The sequence below is a fragment of the Hemicordylus capensis genome, chromosome 3 (assembly GCF_027244095.1).
Source record: "Hemicordylus capensis ecotype Gifberg chromosome 3, rHemCap1.1.pri, whole genome shotgun sequence".
Taxonomy (NCBI): domain Eukaryota; kingdom Metazoa; phylum Chordata; class Lepidosauria; order Squamata; family Cordylidae; genus Hemicordylus; species Hemicordylus capensis.
This window is the reverse complement of record NC_069659.1, coordinates 214,824,004-214,851,720: the sequence shown is the minus strand read 5'-3', so window position 1 is coordinate 214,851,720 and position 27,717 is coordinate 214,824,004. Positions and strand designations below refer to the sequence as shown.

The 27,717-nt window shown below is 43.5% G+C and overlaps 1 protein-coding gene across 4 annotated transcripts in view; it reads right to left on the bottom strand.

Annotated features, from left to right (window-relative positions):
- The window catches only part of TSPAN14 (tetraspanin 14), a 70,060-nt gene that overhangs the window by 11,756 nt on the left and 30,587 nt on the right, over positions 1-27,717 (bottom strand). For 2 of the 4 annotated variants that reach the window (XM_053308570.1, XM_053308571.1), the window contains exons 2-3: positions 22,008-22,110; positions 7,800-7,850 (exon numbers count right to left, since the gene is read on the bottom strand). In XM_053308570.1, coding sequence (XP_053164545.1) covers positions 7,800-7,850; positions 22,008-22,088 — 132 coding nt within the window. In that variant the 5' untranslated portion in view covers positions 22,089-22,110. Of the gene's footprint in view, positions 1-4,678; positions 4,806-7,799; positions 7,851-22,007; positions 22,111-27,717 lie in introns of those variants that run through there. The other 2 variants (XM_053308573.1, XM_053308574.1) reach the window with 2 other exon arrangements.

The following is a 27,717-nucleotide window of genomic DNA, read 5'->3' as shown; positions in this document are numbered from 1 at the left end:
GCCAGGTCTTCTCACCTGATGCTAAGAGGCTTATCTGGCATATATGACACGTGTGTGTGTGTGTGTGTGTGTGTGTGTGTGTGTGTGTAGGCTGAATCTGGTTTGAATCAAATTGGCCCAAACAGAAGCATTGTCTGGTTTGGGTCAAATCAGAACAATTCAATTAGGACCCAATTTGACTTCCAAACTCCATACTCCCCCAACCCCTGTACTTACTGGGTAGGTATAAGCATTGTATTTTCTAACCACATTTCACTCCCAGGAGCCATTATGGTGAAAATTTGATTATTAGAAGAAACTTGCAGAAGAGAATCCCACACCTTCTTATATGTGCCTTTCCCAGGACTGCAGGGGATCTTGGGAACATTAGTCTTTTTAATAGTAAGATCTCCATTGTAGCTCATTGCTCCCTCACTTCCAGGAGCAAAATAAACTTGGAAAAGAATGTTTCTGCCTGCCCAAGAAGCATTGGGGAGGGGGGTTGGGAAGTGGGTCCATCCCACTTAATCCCAATAAAGCAGTGGTAGAGGGAAAGAGTGGGCTTGGAAGTTCTGAAGCAGGCTCAGTCTAAATAGATGCAGTTCTGCACATCCCTATTAAATTGTACATTTCAGAGAGTCTATTTTTTCAATATTTAGTTCTTGGAGAATATATTCTTCAAACAATTTAGAGCATGGATATAATTGCATCCATTTGGAAAACCAGAATCCTCTCTAATTTTCAACTGAAGATATTCTGCTCTGCAAACAATTCGGTCCTTAAAAGGGGCATTTCAACTTGCACCCGGAGCACAATGCAATTCTATTCCCTAGAGAGGCAGGAGTGGGAGAGAGAATTTTTAATACATTGTTTCAGTCACTTGACGGGGTTTCATTGCAAAAGGCCTGCATATTGTAAAGAAACATATTCTAAAATCAGAAGACAAGGGTCACTTCACACATTAAGTTTTCAAGGTGCCTACATACTTGAAACATCAAGTATACAACTAAATGTGTAATGTGAGAATGCAACTAGCATGAGATTGGAAACACATGCACCATATATAGGTACATCACAGACCCAGGAGTGGCTGCAGCTTCCTGTCAAGTATACATTCAGTGGTAATACCAGGTTTGTTATTGTTAGCCTACTTTCCAGTAGGCTTATGAGATTACCGAGTATTCCATGTGTGTGCCCCCTATCAATTTCACAATGCCTGGACCAATATGAACCAAATCAGGTACAGTTGTAGGGGCACATAGACACCCCTTAACGGCGTAGTTTGTGATGATGCCATCTACCCCAATTCCAGATGGCGGATGTGGAAACTTCTGAAGCGCAATTGGGCTAACTTGTGAACTGCCTAACCGATATGACCCAAATTTGATGCAGTCGTAGGGATGCCTCAGTGGCGCAGTTTGTGATGTCATCCACCTCGATGCAAAATAGCAGACTTGTGGATGTTTGAGGTGCAAGAGGGCTAACTGGTAGACTGCCTAACCAATTTGAACCAAATTTGGTACAACTGTAGTGAGTAATACAGGGACAACTCAAGGGCATAGTTGTCATGTTGTCATCCACTCCGATTCAAGATGGAAGATGCATGAACATTTGAGGCGCAAGTGGGCTAATTTGTGAACTGCCTAACCAATCTGGACCAAATTTAATCCAGTTGTAGCAAAGGTGAGAGTACGCAGATTAGTTCTTACTTGAACTTGTATAATAAATGAAATGGTCTTAAATGCATCAGTTTTGCGAATCAGTCTTCAAATTTAACATAAGAAAGGTCGGCTGGACCAGGCCCAAGGCCTATTGGGTCCAGCATCCCATTTTATGAAGTGGCTTGCCAGATGCCTTTGGGAAGCCCACAAGTAGATGAAGGCACGAAGTCCTGCTGTTGCTCCCCCACAACTGGTATTCAGAGACATCCTGCCTCTGAGCCTGGAGGCAGCCTATAGCCATCAAGACTAGTAGCTATTAGAGACCTGTTTTTCAGATGGAGGCCTATCCTTTGCATCTTTCAGCCAAAACAGGCCTCCACTAGATGGCACTATCAGGCTGAAAAGCGCTGCAAGGTTTTTATTTCTGTTTTGAAAATGAGAACATTTGCAGTGTAGCCGTAAGCAGCAATTTTAGAGTACTTGAGGGAAAGCAGTAAGACAGCATATAGAGTTTCAAGGCCGATAAAGCAGTTATCACTGCTTTCATGTATCAAACATGTAACAGAATTTGACAAAGTCAGGCTGAGGGCTTTTTCTTGCTTTTAGATACCTAAATGTTTACTGTTGAAAGTGTTTTTAGTTGTTCTTCAAGCAGCTCTATTCAGAAATCTGCCCGCAAACATCATTCAAGAAACTTGGGAGCCAGCATATTATAGTGCCTGTGCATAATGGGAGGAATTCAAGAAAAAGGCCAGAGGTGGTGGTAACCAAATTGTTCTGCAGCACCTTCCAAAGATGTGCCACTCATCAAGGCGTTCTTGTTTAGCAGGAATCCTAGAACTGCTTTTAAAAATCAACAATGCCAGCCAGCAGTAGAAGGAGAAATAGTCACCCATCCAAAAGAGAAGAACGGAATGTGTACTAGAATGCAGTAGCAAGGCAGGATTGTTAAGTGTTAAACTGGCACATGGAACATTAACACATACTTGCAGCTGGATCTAAAGAATAGTGAGCAAAAGGAAAAAATAGCCCACCAGTGCTGCTGTGCAAACAAGCAGAAACATCTGCATGATGCTCCAATAGATTCTATAGCAGTCCTTCTGTTTCTGCTTACAGAAGCAGCACATCTTTTACTTTAGTTCCATTTTTTCTGCGCAGTGCTCTAGGATGAACTTTAACACAGTCCTTCCATGAACTTGTGCTTGCAGAAGGTCACCTTTCGATTCAACCCAGAGTTTACTACTAATCGATTATGCTTTAGAATGCAAGTCAAGCTCTTTATTTGGGGCAGAGGTCCTATCTGCAACAGTTGTACCAGTTATTGGGGTAGGGTCAGAAACAGGGCACTTAACACTTTCTGCAACCTTTAGGCAAAACCTTTTGTACACAAAAAGTTACTCTCATTTTGTCCCTTTCATTTATATCCCACCCTTCCTCCAAGGGGTTCAGGCTGGTATATATGGAAGCGGTTATTCCACTGTATCCAAATTCAATGCAAGGGGTTTTTAAGAAAGGGACTGAAAATAAAATTGCTGGGAATTGCTAGGGGTGTGTCCGAACCGGTCCGGAGGCCATTGTAAAGGCCTCCGGACTGTCCAGACCGGTTCGGATCTGGCTGGTTCGGGTCCGGGTGGGTGGGTTCCTTTAAGGGTGGGGAGGGTTTACTTACCCCCCCGCCGCTTGCCCCCGTCCAGCGCGCGTATTTAATGTAATAATTGGGGCAGCAGGATACTTCCCTGCTGCCCCTTGTCCCTCTGCAATGCCGCCAGCCGCTTTGACTCACAGTTTTGAAAAGTTATTACTGCTGCCCAGTGCCAATAATGAAGTCGAAGAAGCCGGCCTCTCCGCCCGGCGGCTCCCCCAGGAGCCGCCGCCGCCTCCCAGCAGCCACTGAGAACGGCTCTGCCATGGAGGACGCGCTGACGCGCCACGGCAACCCTCACTTCCGGCTACCATGCGACTTTCCCCCACATATAGAGTGGCTGCATTCTGCCACTCTGTATGCAGGGGAAAGTCGCATGGAATCCGGAAGTGAGGGTTGCATCACTTCCGGATTCCATGCGACTTCCCCCCGCATACAGAGTGGCAGAATGCAGCCACTCTATATGTGGGGGAAAGTCGCATGGTAGCCGGAAGTGAGGGTTGCCGCGGCGCGTCAGCGCGTCCTCCATGGCAGAGCCGTTCTCAGTGGCTGCTGGGAGGCGGCGGCGGCTCCTGGGGGAGCCGCCGGGCGGAGAGGCCGGCTTCTTCGACTTCATTATTGGCACTGGGCAGCAGTAATAACTTTTCAAAACTGTGAGTCAAAGCGGCTGGCGGCATTGCAGAGGGACAAGGGGCAGCAGGGAAGTATCCTGCTGCCCCAATTATTACATTAATAACGCGCGCTGGACGGGGGCAAGCGGCGGGGGGGTAAGTAAACCCTCCCCGCCCTTAAAGGAACCCACCCCACAGTGCCGGACCGCAGCTCTGTGGTTCCGTGCACACCCCTAGGAATTGCAATGCCACTGAAACAAGCAATGAGTGTGGCCACACTTTGTGTAAAGTCCTGGTTACCTTTTCTCAAAAAAGACACTGCAGAATTGGAGAAGGTGCAGAAAGCAACAACCAAAACCGGAGGGAAGCAGAACACTTTATCTACAAGAAAAAACTAAGTAATCCATAGTTCTTTATTATTATTTAACATTTATATCCCACTCTTCCTCCAAGGAGCTCAGAGCGGTTTACTACATACTTAAAGTTTCTCTTTTCACAACAACCCTGTGAAATAGGCTAGGCTGAGAGAGAAGTGACTGGCCCAGAGTCACCCAGCTAGTATCATGGCTGAATGGGGATTTGAACTCGGGTCTCCCCGGTCCTAGTCCAGCACTCTAACCACTACACCACGCTGGTTTAAAGCACTACTTTTGCATACAAATTGGTTCATAGCCTTGAAGGTCGCTGCTGGGCACAGCTGGCTACTTTCCTCCCATGGCAAGTCCCTCACAAACAAGTCGGCTGGCAATCTGCCACTCATATGGTAGTGGCTTTACAGACACTACCTCTTCTATAGGTTCATTCCTCACTGCCCCTCCACTCCAAGAGTGCTGTCCTTCTAGACTCTCAGGCAGGGAGTCTCATGCAGAGCCTCTGATCACACTCAACGGCTCATCTTCAACTGGCCTCTCCCCACACTAACATTATCTCATCCCCCCCGGTAACCAGCCACTCACTCAGGTTCCACCCAACTGGCCTCTCCCCTATACCACTTCTTCCCACAACACAAACATTAAAGGAATTCACTGCCACAAGATCTGGCAATGATGAGTAGCTTAGAGGATTTTAAGAGGGTGTTTGAAAAATGTGTGGAGGACAAGTCTATCCCTGGCTATGTGGATCCTCCCTATTGAGAGGCTGTATACCAATGGATATCAGTTCGGGGGGAGGGGGGCGCGGGCAGCAGCAGAGATAAGCTATTGCTTTTATGTTCTGCTTGTGGGCTTCCCCAAGGCATCTGATTAGTCACCGCAGAAAATAAAGTGCTAGATCTTTGGCCTAATGCAACAGGGTTCTTGTGCTCACAACTACCCTGTGAGGTTAGATCCAGAGCGTGTGACCGGCCCAAGGTCATGCATCAGGTTTCTTTAACAAAGCAAGATAGCCATTACACAATACTGGCTCATAACCCCCCCTCTCCCAAACATTTTGCAGAGGAAAAGAGGGAAGCACTTCCCTTCTTCTCTCAACTTGCAATCACGCATCAATATATCCGCTGCACAAACGTACTTCACTGCAATTTCCTTGATTGCTGTTAGTCTGGAAAGTGCCATTCAGAGAGTAAACACATTTTACAGCCCTCTTCAAGGGCCAAATGGAACTTCTGTGAGTTTTTCCCGTACTCAGCCTGTTAGAGGGAAAGGGAGAGGTTGCCATAGCAACTGTTTCTCCAGCCTCTGGAACCTTCTTTGTTCTCCACGAGGCTTCAAATATAACCTCTAATTTAAGTTAAACGTAAAAAAGCCAAGTATCCCTTTGCCTGTTCTTTTCCTGTCCCAACCCGCAAATCCTACCATCACCCTATGGTTAATGGGACAACAGCCATCATGTGCAACAACCTCAGAGCCTACAATCATGTCAGAAGAAGCCACTTGATAGGGGGTTGCCTTAAACACAAGGGAAGCAGAACTCTACTGTAAATATAGGCCAAGGGTTGGTGTTTTTTTTTTTGTTTAGGTTATTTTTGTGTGTGCAAACGGAACCCCACAGCCAGATATTTAAAATGTTTATATCCCACCCCTATAGTACACTGATGAGTAACCAAGATGGCAGTCAGAGGGATAAAGGAGAAAAAAGCAAGTTGTTCTAGGAAGCAGTAATCTGTGTACTTCCCTTTCACTATCCCTACTACTGGTCTAAATTTGGTCCAAATTGGTTAGGCGGTCCACAAGTTAGCCCAATTGAGCTTGAAACGTTCATGCATCTGCCACCTTGAATTAGAGTGGATGACACCACCAACTATGCATTGAGGTGTCCCTACAACTGTACCAAATTTGGTCCAAATCGGTTCCCACTTGCACCTCAAATGTTCACGTGTCTGCGATCTTCAATCAGGGTGGATGACATCGTTACAAGCTACACCCTTGAGCCATCCCTATTTATTTATTACATTTTAATGCCATCTTTCTGCCTTGACAAAGGCACCCAAAGCAGTTTAACCATATTAAAACAAGCAAGTTACAGAAGTTTAATAAAACATCTCAGGCTGTTGGTCTTTTCAGGAGCCGAGGACAAGAGCTTGCTCGCCTAGGCACCTCCTTTCTTGCCTTCTCAGAGCATACAGGTCTTTCAGTACTCCTGGGAAGGTGGGGGAGAGTCTGCCCCAACAGTCCTCACAGGCCAGAGGTGGCCTCTGTGAGAGCCAACGTTATGCTCTCCCCTGGCCTGGGTGCCTTCTTTTTTATTTGCCCCTACACCTGTAGCAAGTTTGGTTTAAATCAGTTAGACAGTTCACAAGCTAGCCCAATTGTGCCTCAAATGTTCACGTGTTTGCCATCTTGAATCTGGATGGCATCATCCAACTATGCCGTTGAGGTGTCCCTACAAATGTACCCAATTTGGTTCATATATTGGTCCAGGCATTGCAAAGGTCATAGGCAGGCATGCGCGCACACACACACACAGAGCACCAGGTGATCTCATAAGCCTGCTGGAAAGAAGGCTAAAAAAAAAAAAGAGAGAGAGAGAGGAGGGAGCTCTGCTTTTCCATTCTAAGGACAGACTTATTTCTTCTCCAGAGGTAGTTTATTGCTGAATAATGGCTCAAGTCTTTCTGGTGGTATTTAGCCAAGTGATTTGAGTCACACACAGTTATTTCATTTTGCTGAAAATGACCTCTAATTTCCAAATGTCTTTCAAGTATGTTTTGCAGCACCTCAGGAAATATATATATATATTTTTAAATAAAAAATGCAGCCATAGGCAAGTAGTTGGAATTAAGAATATAGCAAGTTGGACAACAACATGTGAGGATTATTCTGAGATGCGAAACAGACTTCTGTTCAGATGAATCCTTCCTCAGGCTTAGCAAACAGATTAGGAGGGTGAGGTTGCCCTCACTAGCCACATCCTCAGGACCCACACACCTACTGACCATGCTTCCAGTCACCACATGTTCAGCATAGCCCTTTCAAAACATCAATCTCATGGCCACCCTGGTCAATAGACACATGATTGCTTTGGACATGGTTAGCAGGCATGATCCTATCTACTCCTCACAAATTTGCTAAACATGAAGAGGGGTTTGTCTCAAAAGGGCTACTAGCATCATGTAGTACAGAAGTCCCATTTTATTGGCAAGATATCATGCTGCTCCAGTAACAGTTGTGTGTGCAGAACATGTAGAAGAGAAGTTATGACCTCCCACCAACAACCTAGATTGGAGGTAGGGAGAAAGCTGCATGTTAAATACATGAATGAGACCCAATTCTCTGAATTTCCTGAATGAGAAGCTTGGTTTAGGACCAATTTAAAGTAAATATGGAGGTGGACAAATCTGCATTTATCATTTCACCTTTCAGAGAAAGTGACACACACACCGCTCTCTTCAGTGTGGAGAACCCCCCCCCCCTTTTTTTTTTAAAGTAACTGATTCAGTTTGATACTAAGCAGTCACAAATTTCTTACCTTTTCACTCCAGGCCCAAAGCCCAACTGCAAGTAAGGCAACTCCAGCTAACTAGGAGAGGGAGAAATACAAATTTATTATTTGCTGGAAAGCATGATTTAGTCATTGCTCCCTACCCATAAACAATCCCTATGATACAATACATAAACATAAATTCTAATGAAATGGGATGAGATGCATGGCCCTGAAAGACAGGACATTTGGTACACGTGAAAGTTTCATCCCAGATGACATTCTTACAACTGCTACTGCCTTCATGTAAGGAACGATTCAAATCAACTGATCTTGATCATCAACTGGTAACATCTGAAATGACCAAGATTATCCAGGAAAGAAACCTCGGACTGAGAGTGGATAGCTCTATTTAGAGTGTCAATTCAGTATGCAGTGGTGTTTAGTTTTAGTTTTGTTTTTTAAGAAAAATTCTACATCTGGGGTTATTAGTAAAGGACTGAAAGTAAAACTGCTTGTATAAATGCTTTCAGATACAGGCATGCAGTTGAATTTGGAATATTGAGTACATCTTTGCTCAAAAAAAAGGTGTATCAAAAATGGGAGAGGCACAGAAAAGGACAACTAAAATCAAAGGAGTTGGCACAATTTCCCTATTAGCATTAGCAGCCTATTTTCAAAATTGGAAATTTAAGTTAATTCCATCAGCTCCTAAAGAGACCAGCACTGGTCAGAAGAGTCCCCCCACCCCAATAGCTCCCCAGGCATTGCTTAAGGTCTGAAATTCCCCTCAGGACATTCAGAGGAAGAGAACCCTGGCCAGGGAGCTCTGATCATCAGCTCCTGACCAACTCTCTTTCTTGTAACACTTTCATATTGATGTCAGCATTTTAATATTTATTTATTTATGTATTTATTAAAAAATTTATACCGCCCTTCCAAAAGGCTTCCAAAAGGCTCAGGGTGGTTACAATTTTAAATTGTAAGCTGTGTTATACACAGAAATGTATATAAAGGCAAATTAGAAACACAATTATATAAAATAAAAAATCAAAATAAAGTGGGTCCTCTGCATGAGAATGGGAACATTGGGAAGGTGAAGGTTCCTGTCTAAGAGCAGAGTCTGATCCCCCAAGCTATACTGGAGTGTGATGCTTTTAGAAAACCCATATAAACATATACATTGTCACTTGGGAGTAGCACACTGAGCACAGGGGCTGGCAATTAGGCTGAAGGGAGACAAGGGGAATGGAAGAAAAGCTCCAAATTCCACACACACCCTCCCCTTGCCAGAGTTTAAAGGATTGGGGAAGGAATTGTGTTGGCTGAGGCCAAGCCAATATGGCCCCAGTTGCTTCCACAAAACTCCTGGGAAGTCAAGTCCCAGCCCGGCAGAAAGTGCCATGTCCCTAAGGTTGACAACTGTCCCTCAGTCATTACACAGGATGTCCCTCATTGTGGTGGCGGGGTGAGCAGCTTCTGATTTTGAGACATTTTTGGTTGAAAAGTGGGATAACTTGAATATGTTCTAAACAACAACAATGCTGGCATTATTCAATTACATATATGCCAATGATACTCAGGCTCTTGATTACCACTGCATACACCTCCTGCCCCCACCCCCAAGCCAGTCCCTCAGCACCCCCAAACTTGTGTCTCTCATTTTGGCAATGAAATGTTGGCAACCCTACATGTCCCAAGCTCATGAGGCAAGACTGCCCCATGTTCTCTTGACCACCAATGCTATGGAGCTGACCCCACCCCCACCCACTGCCCTTCATATTCAAGCTAGGATGCACTGACTTGAGTGGAGGGGCTTAAAGGTCTATCTGTAGCTTGAAATGGTCTTTGCGTATGCAATTTCCTTTTCTGTGCTACTGAGCATTCGCAAATGCAGTGGCGCATGCTCAGTATCAGATGAAGCTGCTTCCTGTTTTCTGCCCACAACTCCTGTGGGATTTTCTTTCTTCAGAACAAGAAAATCTATCCCAATTTCTTAGAACAGCATTGGATTTTATTGCTTGTGTTATTTGAACCCAAAGAAGAACTCTTAAGTGCATTGAGGAAAGAAATATAATGAGGTTTATTATGGGAAACTTAAAGTGCTCTGAAATGCCTGTAGAACTGGCAAGGGAAGAGCATGCTCAGTCTCTCCAAATGTAGCCAGTGCCCTTACCCTGAAGATATAACTGTGAGAAACTCTTGTGCTTCTGAAATCCAAGCTCCTCCTACCTATACTCTATCTGCAGTGCTCTCCTACCAATGCCTTGTTTGCAGTGCTATTAAATTCCACTTACATAAAGGAACTTTTCCTTTTCTATTTCTTACGTTAGATGGGTTTTTCGTCAGTGTTTGCTACTGAATTGTAAGCTGCAGTGCACATGCATCAAGACAAGGATCTTCCGCATGTCCTGAGAACAAAGCCTCTATGTGCTTATGGCAGACTCAACTAGTGATGATGCTTGTATAGTTCACAATTTTGCAAGTGCTTGTGAGCTTAGCAAAGCTACTGGGGAACAGTTTTGTAAATCAGAGGTTTCTTAATTAAAATCAGAAATTGTTTGTGCTCACATTACCCATTCTTTGCAAAGGATCTCAGGGAATGTCTGAATTACCTGTGTAGTAATCATTTACCTTGGAACATAGGAAGCTGCCACATACTGAGTCAGACCATTGGTCCATCTCGCTCAGTATTGTCTACTCTACATAGACTGGCAGAGGCTTCTCCAATTGAGCAGAGCGAGAACAACTGGCCCTATCTAGTTGCTCTCCCCCTGCTCAATAAACATAACCATCCCTTTAAAAAAGTGCATCTTTGCTCATTTAGCAGGGCGTAAATGATTACTATGGAGGTAATTCAGCAATATAAACAATTATGTTTCAATAATGGTCCATGTGAACCCACAACTGCCCTTTTTAAAAACGCTGCACATGCAAACAGGGCCAAAACAGCCGGGGGACAGACTGGTAGAGGGGAAGGGGAGCCACTGAAGACCCTCCGTGGCTGCTGCACCACCCCACAAGATGGCCAAAGCCCTCAGCACCAGTAAGTCAGTCTTCAACCACACTCATAACCCTCGAAAAGGGCCCAAACCAGTTCTAATGTGAGCTGAGCCAGGTGGCCCATTCGAGGGTGCAAAACCAAATATGCCCAGGTCTGGTTCAAAACCAGTTCAGATTTGAACCGAACTGGGCAAACCACTTTTGTGCACAGGCCTAATAACGTTGATTTAGGAAATTTGTCTGTCTGCAATGATCTTGGGCTCACTTCAATTCATAAACTTGCCGATTTTTATGAACATGCCAACTTTGCTAACTGAAACTAGATCTCTCTGGAGATGCAAACACAGGAACACAGGAAGCTGCCATATACCGAGTCAGACCATCTAGCTCAGTATTGTCTACAGACTGGCATCGGCTTCTCTAAGGAGGGAACTTGGAACCTTCTGCTCTTCACAGAGCAGCTCCATCCCTTAAGAGGAATATCTTACAGTGCTCACACATCAAGTTTCCCATTCATATGCAACCAGAGCAAACCCTACATAGCTAAGGGGACAAGTCATGCTTGTTACCACAAGACCAGCTCTCCTTCTCCTAAACCAGAAGCCTACACAAAGAGCTGGAACACAAGTAGGGGTGGAGCTATAATTGTGTGCACTGCTTCAGAGAACCCGTGCACAGCTGCTGCCAGAGCTCCACCAGTTCTTTCTGGAGCCACTGCACTCACCGTCACGGGCACCCAGTGGCACCCCCTCCTGTGTGCAGTGCCCCTTTTCTCCCACATGAGCGTTGGCAGCCTCCCTGATGAACGAGCCCAAGGTAGGCTGCCCTGCCCCGGAGCGGGAACAGCTGAGTGGTGGGGGCAGGGCAACACACCCTGGGCTCCTTTGTCAGGGAGGCTACTGCCGCTGTGCATGCATGGGAAAGAAGGGGCACAGTGGGGAGGGGGGAGTACCGCTTCTAGGCTGCGAAGCATGTGGCCTGAACACGGGCCACCTATGCCCTCCCTACGCCACTGTACACAAGTTGTGCTGTCCTGTTAACAAAAAAGCTGTTTATCCTTAGAATTCGATGAGTCTGAATGCTTCTGATTATTCAACGTTACTGCCATAAATGTGCTGTGAAAAAGGCAAATTCCATGCTAGGGATCATTAGGAAGGGGAGTGAAGATAAAAATGCTAATATTGTTATGCCCTTATACAAATCTATGGTGCAGCCACATTTGGATTACTGCATACAGTTCTGGTCATCAAATCTTAAGGAGAACATTGTAGAACTGGAAAAGGTGCAGAAGAGGGCAGCCAAGTTGATCAGGGACCTGGAGCACATTCCTTATGAGGCAAGGCTATAATACCTGGGGCTTTTTAGTTTAGAAAAAAAGACATCTGTCGGGAGACATGATGGAGGTGAATAAAATTATGCACGGAGCTGAGAGAGTGGACAGAGACATTTTTCTCTGTTTCTCAAGGCTAGAACTAGGGATCATCCCATGAAACTTAAGGCCAGGAAATTTAGGAGCGACAAAAAGAAGTACTTATTCACATAGTGCATAATTAATCTATGGAATTCTCTGCTAGAAGATATGGTGGTGGTGACCACTAGCTTGGATGGCTTTAAAAGAGACTTAGAAAGGTGGCTTTAAAAGAGACTTGGATATAATTCATGGAAGACAGATCTATCAATGGCTACTAGTCTAATGGTAGGCCACCTCCAGCCTCACAGGCAAGTTATCTCTAAATACCAGTCTTACCAAAAGCAAGAGAGGGGGGATGCCCTCACCTCTTGCCTGTGGCCTTCTCAGAGGCAACTGGTGGGCCACTGTGTGAAACAGGATGCTGTACTAGATAGGCCTCGGGCATGATCCAGGAGGATTGTTCATATGCTATAGATCTGAAGTTCGTCAGAGTTAAAGGATCTTAGGTTTTCTAATCCCCCCGCTCATCTGTTTCTACAGCTCTGATCTTTATTAAAGCTTTATATTCTTAGCTGCACAAAAACCTGTTTCCCACTGTGAAAACTGTAGCCCACTGCAAAAAAAATGTGTCCAGGTGCACATTACATTGAAATAAACCCAGAGGATAATGAAAAAATCATCATCTTGTCCATGAGAAGACTATGTTCCTCTAAATGAGAAATATACAAGAAAAATCTTACCTCGGTATTGAAATCTCACAGGGTACCCATAAAAAAGGCTTCCCTCAGTCCTCAAATGTAACAGAGTATGGATAATTATGAACCTTAAGTGGTGCAGAGGAGAAATGCTTCACAAACAAGCAGAAGGTTGCCGGTTCGAATCCCCAATAGTACTATATCGGGTAGCAGCGATACAGGAAGATGCTGAAAAGTATCATCTCATACTGTGTGGGAGGAGGCAATGGTAAACCCCTCATTTATTCTACCAAAAAAAGCCACAGGGCTCTGTGGGCACCAGGAGTCAAAACTGATTTGACAGCACACTTTACTTTACTGATAATTACAGTCCAACTATTACATAAAATATGTAGTTGAAGGGAGAATATATTTCGAACAGGCCAACTTCTGTTCCAGCTCTGTGTAGGCTTCTGGTTTGTGCATCTCCAGAAAGGTCTAGTTTCAATTAGAAAAGTTGGCATGTTCATAAAAACTGGCAAGTTTATAAAGTGAAGTGAGCCTAAGATCATTGCAGACAGACAAAAAATTTCCTAAATCAAAACAATGTACTATGGAGGTAATCCAGACATTCCCTGAGATCCCCTTTTTTGCATTGGAACATGAGCACAATCCATTTCTGTTTTAATTAAGAAACCTCTGACTGCCAAAGGTGTTCCCCAACAAGTGCTAAAACTTACAAATGCTGAAAAATAATGTTCTTGTGTATGAGACAGTGATCGCAGAAATGAACAAGTACCAACTAGTCTGTCTAGTATGGGCTAAAAAAATCTCACAAACAAGAAAAGATCGTGTGCTTGTCTATGTAAAAACAGTACCAGAAAAAGAAAAGAAAAAATCACTTTCTGATCTGTGAGAAATTTCACAAGTAAGGGCATCTCATGCTACACATCTCCCCAGAACTGACTCTATAGAGCTGAGAAACCGGGGGGGGGGGGGAGGGGGGAGACAAGAAACAGAAGGGAGGAAAAAACCTCCCTCTTGCCTTTTCCCTTTCTCTCTCATGGGAGTGGGGGGGGGAGCCCCTCTAGCATAAGCACTACAGTAGTTCATAGGAACAACACAGGTTTCAACATCAAATTGCCCAAACATGGAATGGGGCAAGGTTGAACCCTTAAACATTCCAAATGGAGAGTTTCTATTGAGATGATAATTCCCCCCTCCCCATTTTAGCTTGATTAAGTGAGACAGATGGGGGCGGGGGGGGGGGCGGGAGAGGCTCAGCACCAATTCATAATGAATTTCTGAACTTGTTTTTGTGCTGTGTGAGGACTGATCACAGTTTTTCTCCCTTCTAGCAAAATCAGATCTTGATTTCCTGACTGAGAGACAGTATTCATCTAGATTTCCATCACATAAATTGCATTTTACCCCCTGCCTCTGCAGAAGCAGCCAATTTTGAACTCCCAACAATTAACAGTTAGATGCTCTTTCTGCTATTTACTGTTGTGCAGCATGAGCCCAAAGAGGGAGACAGTCAAACATTCACAGAAGAGAAACGCCTTGATGTACTCTGAAATTTAGTGTGTGGGTGTGTGTGTGTGGGGGGGGGGTATTCTGAGTCACAGGAAGTCTAGGTGAAAAGCAGGATACAATATGCCATGACAGCTAAAATCTCATTGTGCAATCATAGGAGGATCCAATGTTGGATGCCAAATTAAGATCCCCCAAAGGCCTTTTCGACCCCAGCATGATAAAAAAATCACTTTACACTACTCTTTAACAGCTTTACTGGTTAACTTTGGTCTTCTAAACATTTGCCATTTCCCAGCTCTGAGAAACATGTGTTTGCAAGAAACAATACTTGTATTCAGCTTTTGATATTAAGGTTTAGGCTTCACAGTAAAGGTAAAGTGTGCCATCGAGTTGGTGTTGACTCTTGGTGCCCACAGAGGCCTGTGGTTGTCTTTGGTAGAATACCAGAGGAGCTTACCACTGCCTCCTCCGATGCACTATGAGAGGATGCCTTTCAGCATCTTCCTATATCGCTGCTGCCCGTACTCCATATTGAAGTACCAACTTCATGTGTATTTTTCAAAACATATACAGACTAGTTAGAACCCCATGAAAGGGAAGTGGGGAAGAACAGAGCCCAAAAGGAAGTGCTTCCTCAAAGAATCATTTGTACCTCCAAAACCCCAAAAAATCCTTTTGGGAGCAGAGGAACACGGCCCCCATTGTGCAAATGGGTTCAAAGAACCCAAGCCACCAATGAAAAGGGCCACCAAAACCCGCAAAAAGAGGGGGTGGCTCGGGCTCCAGAAGAGCCCCATGCAAACTCCCCACAACCGGGCTCCAAAGAGCCCCATGTAAGCTCTCCCCTTTCCTTTTCAGGCAATGCTTTCTGCCTGACAGCATGTATTGCCCTTTCTCTCCCTTGCTGGAGGAAGACAAAGGGAAACCACAATACTAGAAGCCCAGTTAGATTGTATACCCAAAAGGAGGCAAGGTACAACTAAGTCCAGGAGGATGCCAGCATGGCTAACGGGTACCGTCAAGGAAGCCATAAAAGGGAAGAAGACTTCCTTCTGAAATTGGAAGGCCTGTCCAAACAAAGAGAACAGAAAGGAACACAAACTCCGGCAAAAGAAATGCAAGGTGACAATAAGGGAGGCAAAAAGAGAGTTTGAGGAACATTTAGCCAAAAGTATCAAGGGGAATAACAAAAACTTCTTTAAGGGGATTGAAAATAAAATGGTTATATTATAATGCCCTTATACAAAACTATGGTGCGACCACACTTGGAGTATTGCGTACAATTCTGGTCACCACATCTTAAAAAGGACATTGTTGAACTGGAAAAGGTACAGAAGAGGGCAACCAAGATGATCAGGGGCCTAGAGCACCTTTCTTATGAGGCAAGACTACAACACCTGGGGCTTTTTAGTTTAGAAAAAAGATGACTGCGGGGAGACATGATAGAGGTCTATAAAATCATGCATGGTGTGGAGAAAGTGGAGAAAGAGATTCTTTTCCCTCTCACACAACACTAGAACCAGGGGTCACTCCATAAAATTGATTCCCAGGAGGTCTAGGACCAACAAACGGAAATACTTTTTCACACAACGCGTGATCCACTTGTGGAACTCTCTGCCACAGGATGTGGTGACAGCCAACAACCTGGATGGCTTTAAGAGGGGTTTGGATGACTTCATGGAGGAGAGGTCTATCAATGGCTACTAGTCGGAGGGCTGTGGGCCACCTCCAGCCTCAAGGGCAGGGTGCCTCTGAGTACCAGTTGCAGGGGACTAACAGCAGGAGAGAGGCACACCCTCAACTCCTGCCTGTAGGCTTCCAGCGGCATCTGGTGGGCCACTGTGCGAAACAGGATGCTGGACTAGATGGGCCTTGGGCCTGATCCAGCAGGGCTGTTCTAAATACATATTGTCGGGCAGGAAGCGCTGCCTGAAAAGGACAGGGGAGAGCTCACTTGGGGCTCTCCAGAGCCCAGGCATGGGCAGGGGGAGTTCACTTGAGATTCTTCTGGAGCCTGAGCGCACAGGACGTAACTAGAGGGACCACCAAGTAGGGCCAGACTCAAGCTGCTGTTCAGCTGGCTCTGCACCTGGATGAAATAACTGTATATTCATCTCTGGTTTACCCTGCCTCCACCTCAGTTGCTTTCCTCCCATCTCCTCTATGTCCATTTAGGTTTCACCATTTCTCAATGGATTTACAATATCTCCCCCCTGACACCATTTCTGGCTATGGGTGTGATAGGGAGCAGGCTTTCTGTGGCCAGAGCGCTATCTAGTGACACTCAGGCAAGACCCACATGTTGTGTGTTTGCGCCCCAAGATTGTATGTACCGAGTCATCATTCATGTCTCAGAAGACAGAAAAAGCATGTGCACTTACACATTTATATTTAATACATTATATCCAGAAATTGTGATGAGCGCTTTAAACTACTAAAAGAGGGCAAACTGTCTCCTCTGTTGCTATAATCACAATTTTATCCCACACATGGTAATTACAGGCAGTGTAGTATGTTGTAAGGCCTTCTGGCCAGAAAGAGGCTAACCAATAGTTGTAAGAGTGAGTGAGTGAGTGAGTTAAAGCTCACTGGCCAGCACATAATACATCTCCTGCTGCATTTGATCATCTATCTCCAGTTGTACACCAAATAGATGCATGTATGTCTCTACCCAAGTTAAACCATGTCTTGACAAAACTGAGATAAGCTGAACATGATTTAAACAGCCATGTTGATTTCCAGGATCAAGAGCCATTGGATTTCACACACAGACACACATGAAGCCAAGGTGACAATTCTATAAAAGGTGAAGGATGGAGAGAATTCCCAGAAATTCCCATTGCAATTTTTGAATTCCTAAGCAATCTCTCCATCCTCCACATTCTTTAGCATGATCAACTTGGCTCGGCTCTCAGTGCCTGCTTGGAATTCCAAACAGCAAAATGTTCCTGATAAAGGTGGAAGCCAAAATATCTATCATTTTAAGGTTAGTTCCATCAAGAATTCTGTAACTCCCATGTGACCAATACACAGAGGAAAGGTTGAAAGATAAAGTACATGAAGGGTTGGAGCTATGAAAACAAAAGCAGCCTCCAGTAACTCAGGTCACCAGATGCGGGAAGCAGCATTAGCTCCTGGCCCAGAAGGGCCACAAGTGCATGCCTTATTTTCTGAACATATGAAACTCACTTTATACTGAATCAGACCACTGGTTCATTTAGATCAGATCTGTTGACTAGTCGCAGCAACACTTCACACAGGGGCCTTTCCCAGCCCAACCTGGAAATGCCAGGGACTCGAGCCAGGACCTTCTGCATGCAAAGCAGATGCTCTACCACAGAGACATCCCCCCGCTTTCTTGAATAGTTGCCATTGGTTTTTATTAAATGAAGAGTAAAGCACTGAACTGGAAGATGATATGGTGGTGATGGTGAAGGAAAAGCCTACCTTCTAATCCTGACAGTCAATGGGACAATTTTTAAATTTTATTTTTACTGCTAAGGATCCCACAAAGATACAGTGCTTCCTGCATACAGCACGCACAGACACACCTTGTACTCTGATATACTCCAGAAATATAATCCAGGACAGATTATTCATGAACAATGACTGGGGTCCCAGAGATAAATCAGGAAGCAAATTTGGCCCCTCTTCCTATGGTGTCACCAAGCAGACATCTTTACTCCCCGCCCCCAGGTGCAAGCACTGACAATAGTACTAGAAGCATGGACCTGCAATAAAATGTTGCTATATGCCCTACTGTGCATGTGTTACCACAGTCTGTGTCTGAGCATGGTAAAAGCTTTAGGCACCTTTCTCTCTTGGAAGCAGAAGGGGTTTTAAGAGTCTTGAGGAAATATTATTCATGCTGAGACATTTCCTGCTGTTACTGTTCAAGCTGTCTTCCCCACATATACCATCTCTGGGTGAGGGGTTACGCCAAGTCCATCAAGTACCTCCCTCTCACCCACAGGTACTCCGGTTGCGAGTCCATAAGGGCCATAACATTTCCAGCTCTTTCAGAAATAGATATCAGTAGACAGATGGGACAAAGTGAAGTGCTGCATTCTAGTATGTCAATACGCTGAAAGCGAAACCTATCCACCTCCATCCCTGGCACTGCCCAGCATTCAATGACAGAGACCCTGCAAGGGTTGCAATGTGTACACCTGAGCATGCAGAGATAGCCCTGCAATATGTAACTCCTCTGTATATACACGCTCTACTCAGGCATTTTGCTAGTGTTCAGACATTTGACTCTCAAAGTCAATCCAGTTATATTTTCTAGTTATCCATTCCTCCGTAGCCAAATCAAACTGGACTGTGGAACCTCAAAGACTAATACATTTATTGTAACCTGAGCTCCTGTCACCTGCTCCAGGCCATTTTAATTTCCATATCTTTATTTCTCTCCCTTCCCACCACAAGGCACAATTTCCAATCCTCTCCAAAGGCCATCAACCTTTCTGAAAGCCAGAGCTATTACTAGTACCTTCACCAATGCTAACTTGCACATAAAAACATAAAAAAACAGGAACACAACAGGAAATGGTGACAGTGTGGTATCTTTGATAATGGCGGGGAGGGGAGCGGAGAGAAAAGCAAAAACAACACACTTCTGTTTGTATTAAGCCCAAAGAGTCTCCACACCCTGCAACAAATGCACAGATGTGAACCTCCGGGTATGATGAGGGGAAAGGAAAACACATACAGGAAAACACTGAGAACATCTGCACACAGCTCAGTTCACAGCTTTTCAAATTTAAGCAGCCAAGACCAGCAAGAGGGTGGAGTATCTTTTGCAATGCAGAAATTTCTCTTCTTAGTTTTATTTCTCAAATGGATGGACAACATGGGATTTTTCTACTCTTGATGACTAGAAGCTAAATTTATAAATGGACTCTAGGAAAAAAAAAATTGCATCTGAGGCTTGACCGAAGTTCTCTGTGGTGTTATGCCCTTTCACACATACAAGCAGACATCTACAGATCTGCTTGTTAATGAGAAAGGACATTCCTCCTTTAGTGAGCACCTGCACTTGAGCGCCACAAAGCATCTCCCTGTGCATCTCCCTCCTGTGCTCTCTGTGCTGCTTGGGTGAGAGAGAGAGAGTACAGACAAGGCAACAACTGTTCTACAGCTGGGACCAAGCAGAGAGACTAGAGCAAAGAGTGTGGTAGAGGGGAGAGAGACCAGCAGCAACAAGTCCAACCAGAACTTCTGTGCATCATCTCTTCTCAGCTGGAAAGGAGGAGGTGGTGAAGAGTGATATACAGCGCAGCTGGAGGAGGAGGATCCTCCTTCCATGGCTTGAATGCTTCTTTCCTCAGATCCAAATGTGCCTTAACAAATGCTGAGGGGAAGAGGGATTTGCATTTGTGCTAGGCAGTGTTCCCTCTAACAGCAATTCCCAGATATTCTTGACTACAACTCCCAGAATCCCCAGCTGCAATGGGTTTTGCTTGGGGAGTATGGGTGTTGTAGTCAACAACATCTGGGAATATCTGTCAGAGGGAACACTGGTGCTGGGGTGGAGGCTGTTCTTCTCAGGGTGCCAGATTCGGCACTGGACATTCCAGTTGGTGAACTGATGGATTCCCCTTTAAACTAAAATAACCAGGCAGTCAACACCCCTGGCCATAATTGGCATGAAAACCTCTCCCTTTACATCTTATTTCATGATATTGCCCAACTGTATTTATGGAATGCTTGTGTTTTCTCCCATAATGAAATCAATACCCAAATCCCTTTCTTCTAGCTAACTTAAGATTCACTTGTTTACTAAACACACATACATGTATAGAGATATCTATACACATATACAACAGCATCCGAACAGGGCTATGGTGAAAGGAAAGATAAGTAATTAGAAAACTTTATTTTTGGATGAACTTCCTTATGCATGATCATCTTTCTTGGTCAGAATCCTTTACTGGATATATTGCTAATAATTTCATTTGAAAAACAGGTTTTTCAATTGCATGCCTGTAGAGTGAAAGCTAATAAAAACAATATTCCCACAGATGCACTTGTTTGCTTGAAAACTGGGGTAGTACTATGCTTGACTAACAAGCAGAAGGTTGCCAGTTTGAATCCCCGCTGGTCTGTTTCCCAGATTATGAGAGACACCTATATCAGGCAGCAGCAATATAGGAAGATGCTGAAAAGCATCGTCTCATACCACGCAGGAGGCGGCAATGGTAAACCCCTCCTGTATTCCACCAAAGAAAACCACAGGGCTCTGTGGGCACCAGGAGTCGAAGTCAACTTGATGGCACACTTTACCTTTATATGAACTAGGGGCCTCTTCATAGATTACATTTTCAGGTGTACACATGCAAGTCTCAAGTATAAACAATAATGGGCACGAAGAACAGGTTTTGAGAACACTTCTATTATGCAGTTGCAGTTCCCTACTGAACGTACAGTTGGGAGTAGTTCTGCATAACACATCGAAACAGTCCCCAAAGTGCAAGCTATAAGGTGAGAACTTTCTGGCTCACATCTCACCTTAGCCATGAACTTACTAGGTGGCCTTAAGCAAGCCCATTGTTCTCTCAGCTTCAACCCTCCCTACCCCATATCGGAATCTTAATACCAACCTTGCTTTTAATGTTGTAAAAATACCTTAAAGTAATGGGCACAAACAACTATGAATACTCTAAAAAATTACCCTTTACATACTATTATAAATCAAAGTGGATACCGATACAACATCCTTTCCGGGAAGTATTTCGATTCCCCCTAAACAAACCAAGAGAAATAAGCACTACTCTGTGCAATCACCTTTTCCCTTGCATATATATTTTATACTCCCCAACACATTCCCAGTGACTAGAACAACCTTTGTTCAGAAATTCTGTCTCAATGTTACTTGATCTCTGTTCTTGTACAGAACAGGTTTCTGTTGGTAAACAAAAGGTAGTTACTAGGAAGGGCTGCTTCCAGATCCATTAATATACAGACAAAGGGCAAATGGAAAGGATATCTTTTAGCAGATCAAACAGCCGCTTACAATGCCATAAACTTTTGAACTTTTGTAAGAGTCAAATTCATGCTGACTTGGTTAGGCCTACCATTCTTAGTGCAGAGAAAGAGAAGGTAGAGGGATCACTTTAAGTGGCTAGGCCTTGCCCAGAGAAACGTTTAGAGGAAATGGGGGCTAATTCTTCAAGCCAGGCCTATGCAACTTGTGACCAAGTTCTCAGAGGCACAATAAATGTTCTGGTTTTGCTGCCTGCCTGGGACTGAAAGAAGAGAGCCTCAAAGAGTCTCCTGTCTGGTAAGAAAATTGACTTCTGGGAACCCTACCATAGGGTGCCACCACAATGCATACCACCTAAGCAAAGGAAACATGGCTAATTGAGCATTATTTATTTATTTATTTATTTGCCGCCCCATCCAGAGGCTCTGGGCGGTGTACAACAACTTTTTAAAAAGACAAAACCCACAATTCAAACATAATGCTAAAAGCAATATAAAAACAATTCAAAAATGATTAAAACTATTTAAAACCAATTAAAATACTTTTAAAAACATTAACACTTTACAAGCCTTGGAAGCCAATATGACCATATGACCTTACAAGCCAATATGACCATTATCCTCAGAAACATGAGTCTCTGTACTTACCCAGAAGATTATGTTGTAGCTAAACAGCAGGTATTTGTACCAACAGCTGACTTGAGCAGAAGAATACCGGTAATAGTGCATCTTTTATCAAGCTGTGACTATACTGTATAGAACAAAGAGGGGGGGAAACACAAATCAGTTACCAAGAGAAACTGAACATGACCTATTCCCTTTCTCACAACACTAGAAAGAGGGGTCATCCCATGAAACTGTAGCCAGGAAGTTTAGGACCAACAAAAGGGAGTACTTTTTTTTACACAGTGCATAACTGATCTACGGAATTCTCTGCCACAGGATGCAGTAGGGGCCACCAGCTTGGGTGGCTTTAAGAGGGGCTTAGATAAACTCATGGAGGGCAGGTCTATCAAGGGCTACTAGTCTGATAACTACAGGCCACCTCCAACCTCAGATGCCTCTAAATACCAAGATGCAGGGGGGCAACAACAGGAGACGAGGCATGCCCTGACCTCTTGCCAGTGGGCTTCTCAGAGGCATCTGGTGGGCCACTGTGGAAAACTGGATGCTGAACTAAATAGGTCTTGGGCCTGATCCAACAGGGCTGTTCTTATGTTCTTAAGTACTCAGGTCACTCCAATGCAATGTAGTTACCCCTAATAATGGGCAAAGAGATTTTTCAAAAGTGGCAATTTGCTTTATATTAAGGAGAGCAACTGGTCCTATTCATGCCCATCACAACCTGGAGGTTCTATTCACCTTCCAGTGGCTACTACTGGCATGTTTTCTTTTAAAGGGAACCATATTATTAGTATTTCTATGTAAACTACTTTGAGAACATTGTTTTGGTCAAAAAGGTATATAAAGAATTCATAGGTCAGCAAACAATAGTTCCATCTAGCTCAGGCTCCTCAGAAACAAGTCTCATTGAGTTAAATGAGACTAATTCTCAAAGTGTTCATAGAATTAAAGCCCAAAGAACATACATTAAGCAGCAAGTCCTACTGATCTCAAAAATCCGAATACTGCATCAGGCTGTCAAACTTGGTACATACAGAAGATCTATTCTCCAACCAATACTAGTATTTGATGACTCCTCAGAGATTGCTTTGGCTTTTTTAAAAATCAATAACTCTTTCCTCTTCTTGCAAGTTTAAAGATACAGTAAGGAAAACAAGAACTAGGTAGCTAAAAATTAAATACAAAAGATCGGGTAAGTCTCTGTATTGCTAGCTGCTAATCCCTCGTTTTCAAGACTTTCAATGTTAGCTTCACAAACTAACACCTGTAACAGAAGTCAGCTTCAAGAAGAAATTTGTTTCACATGTTCAACGAATGCCTGAAAGGGGCCCCTTCTTATACAGCTGTATACACAGAAGGCTGTGTCCATGTGTTTGGGAACCCTGGAAAGACTAGATTCATTTGCATGCGTGAACTCCTAATTTGCATGCATGAAAAGGGTTAAAGATGAACTTGCAGGAAGCCACCAGCAAATACTGTTGATTAAATTAGTAGCATACACATCTACTTGTGCAGACAGGATAATCTTTACCTGTTAACATCAAATTAGAGCACACTTCAAGAGTTAAGAGCATCTCTCCCCACAGGTCTGATTAACCCTACCAACAACTTCTGAAGGCTAAAATATTCAAAAAACATTTTCGTCTCTCAACCACATTTACAAAGAATATATTTTATTATTGTTGTTGTTGTTTACACAGACAGGGGTTATTGACTGGTTTGTTTTATACAGACATCAAGTCCTTCCCAAGGACCTGGGATGGCTGGATTTTATTATCAATGTTGTTGCCGTTATAGATATCGTCGCAGAGTATAGGCTGTTCCCAGTAAAGCTGCTTTTTGTAATTGGCTGATGGTGATTTCTGTGGCCCCTATGGTGTTGAGGTGCTCTTCAAGGTCTTTTGGAATTGCACCCAGGGCACCAATTACCACTGGGATTATTTTGGTCTTTTTCTGCCACAGCCTTTCCATTTCAATTTGTAGATCTTTGTATTTGGTGATTTTTTCTATTTCTTTTTCTTCTATTCTGCTATCCCCTGGTATTGCTATGTTGATTATTTTAACTTGTTTTTCTTTCTTCTCGACTACTGTTATATCTGGTGTATTTTATGGCAAATGTTTGTCTGTTTGTAGTCAGAAGTCCCATAATATTTTTGCATCTTCATTTTCGACAACTTTTTCAATTTTATGGTCCCACCAATTTTTGGCTACAGGTAGCTTGTATTTTTTGCAGATGTTCCAGTGTATCATCCCTGCTACCTTGTCATGCCTTTGCTTGTAGTCAGTCTGTGAGATCTTTTTACAACAGCTGATTAGGTGGTCCACTGTTTCATCTGCTTCTTTACAAAGACGGCACTTGCTGTTTGTTGTGGATTTTTCGACTTTGGCTCTTATTGCATTTGTTCTTAGTGCCTGTTCTTGTGCAGCCAGTATTAAACCCTCTGTTTCTTCAAGTTGCCATTCTTAAGCCATTGCCAGGTCTTGGTGATGTCTGATTTTCCACTTATATTGTGCAAATATTGACCATGCAGTGGCTTATTTTTCCATTTTTCTGTTCGGTTCTTGACTTGTTCTTTCTTGTAGGCCTGCTTTGTTTCATTGGTGTTGAATAGTTTCTCGTTATTGACCATTTGAAGTGCATCTTCTTCACTGTCCCTTATATATTCTTCAAGGCCTCTTTTCTCCTCCTCTACAGTTTGATGGACTTGCAGCATTCCTCTTCCACCTGAGCTGCGAGGGAGGTATAGCCTATCTACATCTATAGAAATTGTTGCTGTTGCTGTTATTATTATTATTAATTCGATTTCTATACCGCCCTTCCAAAAATGGCTCAGGGCAGTTTACACAGAGAAACAACAAACAAATAAGGCTTTTTAATTTTGTCCTTGTCTAACACACACACACACACACACACGCTTTGCAACAGCCCCTCCATCAAAGCAGTTTCACCAGCAGAGGTCAGACAATTGTGCAAACCATAATCCTCATCTGTCTTTAGTTAAATGTATAAATGCAAGCTTTCATAACAGATAACAGTTAACAGAGCTGTTGACTCTTCCTTCCATGCCTGACACTCTGAAATTCCAAGAATATAAGAAAAAACATACTTGATATTTGCATTTTTAGTTTTATAGGGCAAGGAAGCTCACACATTTTTCAAAATTACTACCATACAATAAAAGCAGTTATCAAGAACACTGTAGAGATAGCATTAAAACAAACAAATCAGACCATCATGATGAAGTTACACAAAGAGTGCCCCATTCTAGAGAATCCCCAAGGGCAAATGGAGTTTTCAGTAGTTCTCTGAAGGCCAGAGAGGAAGAGGCAGTACAAACCTCCCAGGGGAAGAAATCTGAAAGCCAGGGGGTTGCCAATGAGAAGGCAGCACAAGGAGCAGGACCTTCTTTGATGATACTGGTTTACTTGATCCTGTAAGCAGCATTAAAAACCTCTCACTATAAATCAGTCTTACGACAACCAGACGAATAAAGCACAACAGCAAGGCAAGAGGACAAATTCAGAGCCACACTATGTGGGCTTGACTACAAACTCCTTTTCTGTACACACTGAGAACACTGCTGAAGCTAAAAGTTGCAGTGATCATTTGTAGGTGTTTTGGAAAAAAGTTGGTTCTCTGTATTAGCGTTAGTAACTCTTGAGAGTACAGCCATGTTTTACATGTTTTTGCACAGACTTAAATCCTTGCTTAAGCATAGAGAAGATTCAGCTATATTCAGCTTTCAGGTTACATCATGCAAGCTTCTGCATTCACACCTTGCCCTTTGAACAAGATATTGTCAATTTAGTGTTTCCTGGCAGACAGCACTCTGTGGATTCCAGACATTTCCTTCCTTTCTCAGGGCTCCCAGCTAAGATCAAATGTACATATTGATATTTTAAATGAAGGTAATAATTTAACACCACCACAAACACCAGTTATCCCATATCTTGCCCTTCAAAATGAAACACAGGGCTAATCCACAATATACACCATAAACGTATTAAGTCAGAGCAAAAAGGTTACCTCAAGACAGACTATCTATAGAGTCTTGTTTGAGCAAAAAAATCAAATGCCTCTGACTAGTTGTATATCCTAAACCAGATACTTCACAGGGGTGTAGCTGTAATTGAGTGGATGGGTTCAAAGAACCGGGGGGGCAGCCCCTGAGCAGCCCCCAGCCCCACCCCTGCCCATTTTCTTCATTATCTCTCTCTCTCCATGGGGCCTCTGAAGAGAGGGGAGAACACAGGCCCCATCTCCTCTAGATATGCCCCTGAGGATGTAGTTGATTTTAACTTCCTTTCTATAAAGAAAGATGTGGGTTTTACGGATGTGCTAATTGATTCAGGTACAAATAGATTTGTACCCGAATCTAGCTGATTTGGGTGATTTGGAGACAAAACAGATCACCCCTGTGGTCCATTGGCTAGATTAGGATACAAATCGAATCGCGCCTGATTCAATTCGAACCGATTCAAGATTCAGATCCTTCCTATTAATTTCCCCAGATTTCATCTAAAAAAAAAAAAAGCTAAGCTCTAGCCTTTGTAGAAGTAGAGTTATGGAACAAAATGTGTGGTCATGGTCACTATTTTTCAAGTGTTTGGATTCTTTGATGTATAACAACTTTCCCTCAATGAATCCTTAAAGGATTCATTACACACCTTCATTTCTTCTGTTGGCTGTCTTTTGGACAGTGGAATATAGGAAGCTGCTATATACTGTGTCAGACCATTGGTCTATCACAGACTGGCAGCGGCTTCTCCAAGGTTGCAGTCAGGAATCTCTCTCAACCTTATCTTGGAGATGCCAGGGAGGGAACTTGGAACCTTCTGATGCTCTTCCCAGAGCAGCTCCATCCCTTGAGAGGAATATCTTACAGTGTGCACACTTCTAGTCTCCCATTCATTTGTAACCAGGGCAGACCCTGCTTAGCTAATGGGACAAGTCATGATTGCTGCCACAAGACCAGCTCTCCTCCCATGACAGTGCCAACTGTCAACTCCCAAGTACCAACTACACCCCCCTCTCACCCGCAAGGCAGTGGGGTACTACTCAGGTTATGTTCTAGGTTTCTCCCCACCCCCAAGTTTTTAGGCTCTTTGGTGTCTAATAACGTTTCCTCATAATGAATCCCTATGAGGATTCATTACACACCAGAGTCTAAATACCTCAAAAATTCCTAAAATATAAACTGAGTACCCAGTGGCTTGTGGGGTAGGAACATGGGATGCCACTAATTCCCCACCCCCACCTGCAAAGCAGTGAGGTCAAAATGAACAGAAGATATGAAGGTGTGTAATTAAGACACAAAAGAATCTAAACAGTTCAAAACTACCTAAAAAATAAATTAAGTACCCCAGAGTGTGTGTGTGTGTGGGGGGGTAAGTTGACACATGGCAGTTGACAGTTGGCACTGTCCAACGATAGTCAAAATGAACAGAAGAAATGAAGGTGTGTAATGAATCCTCATAGAGATTCATTATGAGGAAAAGTTATTATGCACCAAAGAATCTGAACTCTTGAAAAATAATGACCGCACATTTTGCTCCATAACTCCACTTCTACAAAAGCTTTTTTTTTTTTTTTAATGTAAGCTGGAGATCTGTGTTAGAGGATATGGCGATGTCGGATCCCCATTATTTCCTATGGTGGAAATGTTTGAAATCAGTAAAAACTAAAATAATTCATTAAAAATCAACCAAATGCCCCACTGCCTTGGAGTTTGGG